General features: G+C 40.1%; 1 protein-coding gene across 9 annotated transcripts in view; it reads left to right on the top strand.

Moving 5' to 3' along the window:
- Window positions 1-122: 122 nt before the first annotated feature.
- si:ch211-272n13.3 (ankyrin repeat domain-containing protein 26) overlaps window positions 123-9,230 on the top strand; it is a 31,796-nt gene continuing 22,688 nt past the window's right edge. For 5 of the 9 annotated variants that reach the window (XM_053685794.1, XM_053685798.1, XM_053685797.1 and 2 more), the window contains exons 1-14: window positions 123-659; window positions 1,141-1,441; window positions 2,884-2,998; window positions 3,208-3,381; window positions 3,768-3,874; window positions 3,995-4,132; window positions 4,254-4,402; window positions 4,674-4,700; window positions 5,748-5,784; window positions 5,879-5,969; window positions 6,828-6,888; window positions 6,967-7,157; window positions 8,909-9,038; window positions 9,136-9,197. In XM_053685794.1, coding sequence (XP_053541769.1) covers window positions 1,242-1,441; window positions 2,884-2,998; window positions 3,208-3,381; window positions 3,768-3,874; window positions 3,995-4,132; window positions 4,254-4,402; window positions 4,674-4,700; window positions 5,748-5,784; window positions 5,879-5,969; window positions 6,828-6,888; window positions 6,967-7,157; window positions 8,909-9,038; window positions 9,136-9,197 — 1,482 coding nt within the window. In that variant the 5' untranslated portion in view covers window positions 123-659; window positions 1,141-1,241. The remainder of the gene's footprint in view (window positions 660-1,140; window positions 1,442-2,883; window positions 2,999-3,207; window positions 3,382-3,767; window positions 3,875-3,994; window positions 4,133-4,253; window positions 4,403-4,673; window positions 4,701-5,747; window positions 5,785-5,878; window positions 5,970-6,827; window positions 6,889-6,966; window positions 7,158-8,908; window positions 9,039-9,135; window positions 9,198-9,230) is intronic. The other 4 variants (XM_053685796.1, XM_053685800.1, XM_053685799.1 and 1 more) reach the window with 4 other exon arrangements.

The following is a 9,230-nucleotide window of genomic DNA, read 5'->3' as shown; positions in this document are numbered from 1 at the left end:
CGTTATTTGATTGGACAATCCGGACATCCATCATTGATTCAAACCACCCAAGCAAATGCCAACTGGAAATGAAACAGCTAGTTCCGCCTTCTGGTTATTTTTCCGGTGTGTAAAAAAAATTAAATAAATAAAATAAATAAAAATAAAAATAATAACAACAACAACAACAACAACAACCACCACCAAAGTAAAGAGTGGTTCAACGTTTACACTAGATAACACTGAACAAAAATGGCGGACATATTTTCATATCAAAATATCCAGCTGCCTACTAAGGAACATGTGAACGCTTTGAGACGCATTTAAAAGTTTTTTGCATTAATTGTCCTATGTCGTCTCCAAGTTAATTACATCATGAAATAAATTAAAAATCTAATTTATTGCCGAGTTCAAACCAAATTTTATCTGCTTCGAAACAGCAGCTTGAATCAGATGCTCAGACTGTGTTGCGTTGCCTTGGTTACCGAGCTAGCCTAGCGTGGATTCAGCGTCCTCTTGGTAATCGGCTAGCTGGCTAGCTAAACTGGGGGAATTTCAGTTCTGCGCTCCTGGTTAGCTAGTTAATCTTCAAACTTAATACATTTAGCTCTGTATATTTATTTGATGTGTGAGACTGATGTGTAATGAAGACCCTCCCAGTTTGCCTGTTGATTAGTAAGGTGAGTTAAGAGCTGGTCGGTTGGCCAGTAATGTTAGCTAACTAACACTGTAGAACTAGCTCTGAAAACTAGGATGAATTTAAATATTATCTAACAAGCAGATTGAACCAGTGAACAAAACGAGTAGTTATCCAGCTAAATATCCAGGGACGTAAGTTATTTGTTTACGTCCGAATTGTAACGTTGACGTGTGCGGCTGGATGGTTAATTAGCTTGCTGTATTGTCATGTAACGTTACTCATTGCTTGGCTGATTGACTGACCTCTCATACCCTGTGATGCTATTTTATTTATCTCGAATATTAACTTAGACAAGAAGAGGTTTTCTTTCCATTAACGTCATATCTCATATAGAGCCGGTGGAGTTTGAGACTAGACTGACTCCTTGAAATCCTCCTCACTTGCATCTCTGCTCATTGATGCATTTTGTCCTTGGGCTCTAAAAGGCTTAAAGTGAATCCTCTTACACATTTTATTTTTAGTAAGATAACGGGAAGACGTGATGAGCCAGTGCCTGCACATGAGCCTGAGGTAAACCTGTAACAGGAATGAAATATTGCTCCTGTGGACTGCACCGCTGAAGATGAAGAAAATTTTCCATTTCACCAAAAGAAGAAAAGGCTCTCCAAGTGCGTCTGAAACAGCCAGTGTGCTTTCTGTTGGCTATGACCTGAAGGAGAAAGACTTGGGCAAAGTGCATAAAGCTGCATTCACTGGAGATGTGGCTAAACTCAAACAACTCACCAAAAAGAACGACTTAAACCAGCTTGATAAAGAGAACAGGTGAGTTGTAGGCATATTACTCATCCCTAACAATGTCATAACAGTACCGTTAATGATTTGATGGTTTCAGGTTACTCAAATGACAGATAACTATATCTATCTATATCTATCCATCCAAACCGCTTATGCTACATGGAGCAATCCCAGAGAACTTGGGGCACAAGGCAGGGGACACCTTGGACAGTGTGCCAACCCATATGAACAATTTAGAGATGCCAGTCAGTCTACAACTCACGTCTTGTCCTTGGGTTGGTGGAGGAACCTAGAGTAGTAGGAGGTACTCCCAGAAGCACGGGGAGGACATGCAAGCGCTGGCAGGGCAGAGGCGGGATTTGAACTCCCAACCCTGGTGGTGCAAGGCAAACATGCTAACCACTAAGCCACCGTGCCTGTCGACAGCTAACTAGACTTCTGATTGGAAGGCTGTGAGTTCAAATACCAGCACTGACAAGCTGCTACTGCTGGGTCCTTGAGCCAGGCCCTTAACCCTCAACTGCTTAGTTGTATAAATGAGATAAATCTAAGACGCTCTAGATAAGGGCGTCGGCCAAATGCCGTAAGTGTAATAAAAAAAATGTAATTATAGCAGGAGTAAACGGTCGTTCCCTCACCAGACTTAATTTTTTCTGTCTCTTGAATTTAATAAGACAAAAAAATCAACTGGTCATATCCTGAATACTCTCCAATATTTGACACTCCTTCCATAAATGTTAAATACACTAAAAGGCCAAAAGGATGTGGACACCTGTATGGACTTTGTAACAAAACATACTTAGACACAATAGACTTCGCAGCATTCACTGTAATTCAAATCTGTACTGTATACCTGGAGATCATGCGCTTAGCCTCCTGCTGAATGTCATCCAGCTATACCATGTGAATATTCTCAATTTCACTGGTGAACTCCTGCAGCTCCCCGTTGAACACCTGCACAAGGGAACATGTGGTCTCTGGTAGTGAACTCCTGGGCCCGAACATGTTCCAGCATTACAATGTCTCTGACTGCACCCCACGCGTACTTGTCCGACATCAGTGCCTGACCTCACTAATGCTCTTGTGGCTGAATAGTCTGCTACACAAGACCCTGTGAATGAACATTTACAACAGAAACTATAACATACAGTATTAGAATAAGTGCATTATAATATATAAGCCTGTGATTTGAAATACAGCCATGAAATCTGTTAGATCCATGCTGTTATAGAAATCTACCACCAACACCAATCTGATCGAGAATTCAACAGCACATTCAGCATTGGTCTTAACTGGTCTGATCTTTGGTAGTTCTTGCTATCATTTGGAATGAATGTTTCTTATTATTGTTAGCTTTGAGACATGCATAGTTTGTCTTGTACTATATGTGTATCATTACGCTTTCACAACATGATCAAATTGAGTTGTATGGAAAAGCTGTATTTGTCACTGTGTTTTTGGATCTGCAGAACTGCACTACATATAGCCTGCGTTCATGGACACACAGAAGTGGTTCAGTATTTGGTGGAAAACAAAGTTAAACTCAACCTATGTGACAATCAGAACCGCTCCGCCTTAATGAAGGTATGACCAGATGTTCACATGTATGTTAACGTTTTCCTAAATGCCAGAGTATCAGTGGCAGTCAGAAAAAATGTTTTGCATCATTGTAACCCAAAGCTAGACGGTTCATTCTGTTTTTCTCCAAGAGCATTAACTATAAAAAAGAGAACAATCTTTACTCAGTGTGTCTCCTTGAATGTGTTTGTTGGGTGTTCTGTGGGCCTTGGTAGGCTGTGCAGTGCCAGCAGGATCGCTGTGTGTCTATCCTTCTGGAGCATGAGGCAGATCCCAACTTGGTGGATATCAACGGGAACACAGCGTTGCACTTGGCTGCCCGCATCCCCTCGCTACCTGTGGCACTGAACCTCCTTGAACATGAGGCGAACATCAATGCCCAGAACAAGGTGAAGCCACAACAGGGTTTTCACCAGTCCTTTCCATTTAGCATTCCATTTAGCTTTATCCCTACACCACAGGTGAGGGATACATTTCTGTTAGTGGATCCTAGTGGCACCATGAAATTGTATCCTCACAAACCAACAGCTGAAAGAGCGAAGAGAACTGTAGCTTTCTTTCTGATAAGATCACAGCTTTCATTGTATAATATTATGTTATTTATTTTCCCAGTATGCTAGGTGTTTAGGTTTTAGATAGATACATAAAATACGTTTAGGCATTAGGTAAATATCTAAATGGATATCGATATATTACATTTTTATTCACAAATGGAAGTAAATGAAATTAAACTTATTTTGTGGTTTGTTAAACCCTTTGTTTAATGTATTTATAGGAAGGCAATACTCCCTTGATATTGTCAGTGGAAGAAAATCATGCAGAGATGGCTGAATTTTTACTTAAGGAGGGGGCAGATGTTAATCTCCAAAACCAGGAGTGCCGGTAAGGATGCTAGTCCTTAAATTTAAATCTCAAGTAAAATATCGGCTTCTTGACAACCAACAGTTGCTTGTTATCACAAATAATGCACATCATAATTTACACATCTTTTTTGCCAACAAGAACCCCTTTACTGATTGCTGCTTGCAATGGCCAAATCAGTATGGTGCGACTGCTTTTGCAGTACAATGCTGATATCGCTGTGAAGGATAATAAAGGATGGTCATCTGACGACTATGCTGTAATGAATGGGCATCATGCGTAAGTACTCCGTATGCTTATCTGTGTGATTTCAATTTTCAGCCACAAAAGTACTACTCTTATCTTTCCCTATTTGCAGAAACAGTATAAAGACGTAATGTCTATTGCAAATAATTTTCAGTTGTTCACATCTAATCATTGAGCATGGGACGAAGAGGAAGCCCTTGCAGTCACCCTCCCATCTTTCCTTCAATAAAAATAAGCAGAGTTCATTATTGGGCAGTCCTGAGGCCGGCTTTGCTCTCGGAGGTCCAACTCTAGGGAAAGATGGTGAGTGCTGAACGTCACTCACCCCTGTATTCTGTTAGTGATGAATGTGTAGTGCTTTCCTAAGATTCAGTGTTTCATATGATACACATGGTTCAGAATGATTCTTCAGGTTTCATTATTGGCTGTACTGAATGTAACCTTGAGAACTCCTGTTAGATGCCGCGTTACCATATTAAAACATTTCATAACGCTGTGCAATGTTCCATCTGAAGTCCTTTTATTTTCCTCCTATTCATATTGCTTACATTTGCATGTCAATGGATAACTGCAGGAGGAAGTGCAAAAGAAGAAGGGAAAGGTATAACAAGGATGAACAAAACTGCTAATATGCCACAGAGCAGACATAATACTGTTTACCACAAATCAGCTAGTTAATGAAAATATACAGTGGGGTCCAAAAGTCTGAGACCACTTGGAAAGAATTTTGAATATTTTAAAACAAAGAAACTGAAAATGTTCAGTATGTTGATTATTCAATATTCAAGATTGTGCACTGTTTATAGATCACTATTTAAATGTAAGAAAATTTATGTTGGATATATTGAGTACTGTGGGGGCATGGTAGCGCATTTAGCAGGTTTGCCCTGTGTTGGAGGAGTGTGCATGTTCTCCCCGTGCTGTGGGGGTACCTAACTCCAGTTTCTTCCCCCAGTCCAAAGACATGCATTGTAGGCTGATTGGCATGTCCAAAAGTATCCGTAGTTTATGAATGGGTGTGTGATTGTGCCCTGCAATGGATTGGCACCCCGTCCAGGGTGTACCCCGCCTTATGCCCCATGCCCCCTGGGATAGGCTTCAGGTTCCCTGCGACCCAGTAAGGATAAGTGGTACAGAAAATGGATGGATGGATGTTAACTAACTAGTCTTATCCCTTGCGTTAAAGCATGTGTTCAAGAGACTGATGGTTTTGACAATCTTATGGAGTCCATGGAGTTCACGCTGTCTTTAAAGCAAAAGGCCAAATGCTAAGAAATTCTGATTTGGATACGTTTCACTCAAATGATTGCTGATAACATAATAAAAATGTTTGTATTTAATTAAAAAATGCAAGACAGAAGCGTTGTCATTGGTGGTCTCAGACTTTTGGACCCCACTGAATTTGTGTTGTTGAAGATGGTGTGAGTAAGCTAAACTAACGTATAGATATCACCTGAAATTGCTAAGCGATCGATTTAGTTTCATACTAATACAACCCAAATCTTTTGTTCTGACTCTTCTGCCAATTCTATCTGTATTGCTTACAAACAAGATTTTAGTAAACCATAAATGTAAATATAGCATCATTAAAATATATCCACAACCTGAATATATGATGTGTAATAAATATGTAAATTGTGGTTTCCAGATACAGAGGACAATTCACATGCAGACTCCATCAGTAGGTAAGAAAATCTGCAGAAAAACTAGAATTCATCAATTGATCAGGCTTGTGTGTGAATATGAGATCATCTTCCTAATAAACAAATCAAATTTTAGAGCATCAAAAAGTGGTCCTGCTGATTCCTGGCCCTCTACAGATGATGATGATGATGATGATGATGATGAACAGCTTGACCTGGGCCCAAAGGTAATTATTAGTACCTTGCAGAGCTTCATATACTGGAGACATTTTCTCTTATATAGATCTTTGTAATGTAAACATTTGTCTTTTTGGTATAGTGTAGCATGATGTACTCTGCAAGTAACAACCTGTTTCCGATCTCATACAGGGTGCTTTCAAAAGCATAAGTGCATCCGGCATTCTATTCTATTTCTGTTTCTGCGTCCGGCATTCTATTCTATTCTATTCTGTTCTATGTCAGTATCCTGCATATTGCAGGAATAAGCCATGAAGTGTTGGATCACAATGTTAAGTGCAGAGATTCCTCCGAAACGTTGCAGTAAACACTGGCAACTTCTAGCTTGATGGAAAATTTCTTTGCAACGCCAGTTATTCAATGAAGGACAGCACAGCATCTCCGTCATTTTCATGTGCTGTTAGTCTTTATGCAGTACTGATCAAAAGCATTATAATAGACCAGTTCTGGGAATGCTTGATATATTTAGTCTTAGATTAGATGCTGTTGCATTGTGCCCAGCAATAATTATTCCTTTAAGAGCTCCAAGGAGACTCAAGTTAGCTAAAATCCATGCACAATCGTCATCCCAGTATATTGTAACTGGCTGAACACAGCGTTTATGTTCATGGCATTTGGCAGACGGCCTTATCCAGAGTGACTTACATTCATCTCATTTATACAACTGAGCAGTTGAGGGTTAAGGGCCTTGCTCAAGGGCCCACCAGTGACATCTTGGCAGTACTGGGATTTGAACTCATGATCTTCCTATCAGAAGGAAGTATAATTGAAATATCAACTAATTATATTTGAGTTGTACAAAGTTAATAGATTATCATTGCAATAAGATGATACTTGTTCTGTTGTAGAAACCTCAAAAGCTAAACTTGAAGAAACTCATGAGTGCCTCCAAAATCGAGGGGAAAAGATGTAAGTACCACGTCAGATGTTTAGTACATCTTCCTTTAGCTTGTGGCTGTGATTTAACTTGATACCCCTGCCCTGTAGTCACTGTGGTCCAGGATCCAGATAAATCCTGGAGTGGCACTGAGTCCGAGCCTATCAGCGAGGGCAATGCAATAGAACCCATGGCTTTCCCTGGTAGCAGTTCCTCCACCCAGCATCCTGTAACCCCTAAACCTATCTCCTTTTCCAACCTTCCCCAGATGACCTCCATCCCCCTCATCAGCTCCCAAAAGGTAATCTCACCAGTCAGTCCCTCGGTGCGGTCTTCTTCTAAATTCTGCTTTTCTATTCTGTATTCCATCCCATCCTTTTGGGATAGGTGATGAGGCTGAAGTCTCAGAGTTCTCAGAGTTGCCCTGTGGCGGCAAATCAGATGTAGAAGCCAGTGAAAGTTCAGAAGAAGAATCAGAGGAAGGTGAAGACAACGAAGATGAGGATGAAGAAGAAGAGGATGATGATGAAGAGGAAGACGATGAAGAGGACGATGAAGAAGATGAAGATGATGAAAGTGAAGAAAGTGATGGTGAAAAGGAACAAGAGGAGGAGACCAGGGTTGTAATAACACAAGAAGGTGATAATGGGAGAGAAGTTCCTGAGATGCCAAAGATCGCTGCTGTAGAGGGAAGTGAGGAGTGCGGTGATGTTCAGATGCAGCCTGATGTAAACACAGAAGCTGCTGTACAGCCTGAGCCATCAAACACATTGATTGAGAAAAGTCATCACACTAAGGAGCACTTTAGTTTGATGCAGGCAAAAGTCTCAGAAAACAATGATCTTATAGAGAGAACAGAGTTAGAGGACATTGAGAGACAAAATATAATGCTTTCAGAGATCACAGATGATGCCATGGAGAAGGCAGTTCCACACACACTAGATATAGAAGATGGCTCTCTTTTAACGGCCATTAGGGTTGAGTCAACATCCTCCGATGAAGAGGAAAATGATTACAGTAACATGGGCACCACAGGAGCATTTAGAACACCTCTACAAATTTCTGATAAGAATTATGAAGATGATGATGATGAAGATGAAGACACTGAACCAGTCAGAGCTGGGAAACACGGTATTGTCGGTGTTTCAAAATTTGCAGAAAATACTCTGGAAGTTGAACCAAATATCGCATCCAAACAAAGTAAGAACGGTGGTACAGTATCTAAGCAACCACACGAAATAGGTGATGAAAAACATATCACCAATGACATGAAGGCTGATAATACTGTTTCACAAACACTCTCTCAGTCATCCACAAATCAGGGCAACAAAGATGACCTCAATCAAGAAAATGTAAACGACACAACAAAGCCATTAAAATTAACCTTGAACCTTCTGCGACGTAAAGAAGAACCTGAAAGCTCTGAAGACACCTGGGGACCTGGCTCAGATAATGAAAAAGAAGGTTCAGTGGAAGGTGACTCTTCAGACATTGAGCCAGTTAATCTTAAGCTTTATGAGAGGGAAATTATGAGAGCTGAGGACTGGACAGCAATATATCGTGGAGATGATGAGAATTTGCCAGTGTCCATGATCGTTGGTAGTGATGATTTAGAAGTTACAGAAAGTCGTATCGGGTTACCTGCAGAAAGTGCTGCTAAGGATGGAGAACTTGTACGTCTTGAAGAAATCCCGCAGACAGTCATTGATGATATTGATGTGACTTCTCATTCTGATAAGGATGATGAAGATGAAGAGGATGGAAATTTAAAGGTACAAGAGCATGTACACCATACTATTCCAGAGCAAGGAACACTGCAGGTACAGGGAAGCCTCACATAGTTTTAGATGGTTGTATTTAAGATGTAAAGCCTCTGTTTTGGTGCATTAAGGTGCTGATAATTATTCATTCCTTCCATTCTATGTTCTTCAAATTCTTCATCCAGAAAATACTGTACTCTAAAATTTATGTAACATCATATAATTTTTTTGTTGCTTCTTCATTGAATTAAGCTATAATGCTGCATTGCTTTTAAGAAATCTTTGTTCTCAGGAAATCGAGGAAAAGTCATCTTCAGAAGATGAATATGAGGAAGAGGATATGGATGAAGAATGTGATGAGATACAAAATGAAAGATCAGATGTTGACAATCTACAAAAGACAGAAACTTCTAAGAAGAGGGGTAAGGTTTCAAATCTTATAGAACCATGTACGTAAAGATTGCATAAGAAATGTGCTTCTCATGTACTTCACGAAGTTGTTTAAACACTGCATTTCAGATTTTTTGTCAGAGTTAGGAATTGAAAAAGAAGATGAAGAGGATTCGCCTTGGGACTCGGAGGTTAGTATTTTGGTATTTGCAGGTTTAGCTGCT

The sequence above is a fragment of the Ictalurus punctatus genome, chromosome 14 (assembly GCF_001660625.3).
Source record: "Ictalurus punctatus breed USDA103 chromosome 14, Coco_2.0, whole genome shotgun sequence".
NCBI classification, from domain to species: Eukaryota; Metazoa; Chordata; class Actinopteri; order Siluriformes; family Ictaluridae; genus Ictalurus; species Ictalurus punctatus.
Note: the sequence above shows the minus strand (reverse complement) of the source record. Positions and strands in the feature narration are given on the sequence as shown.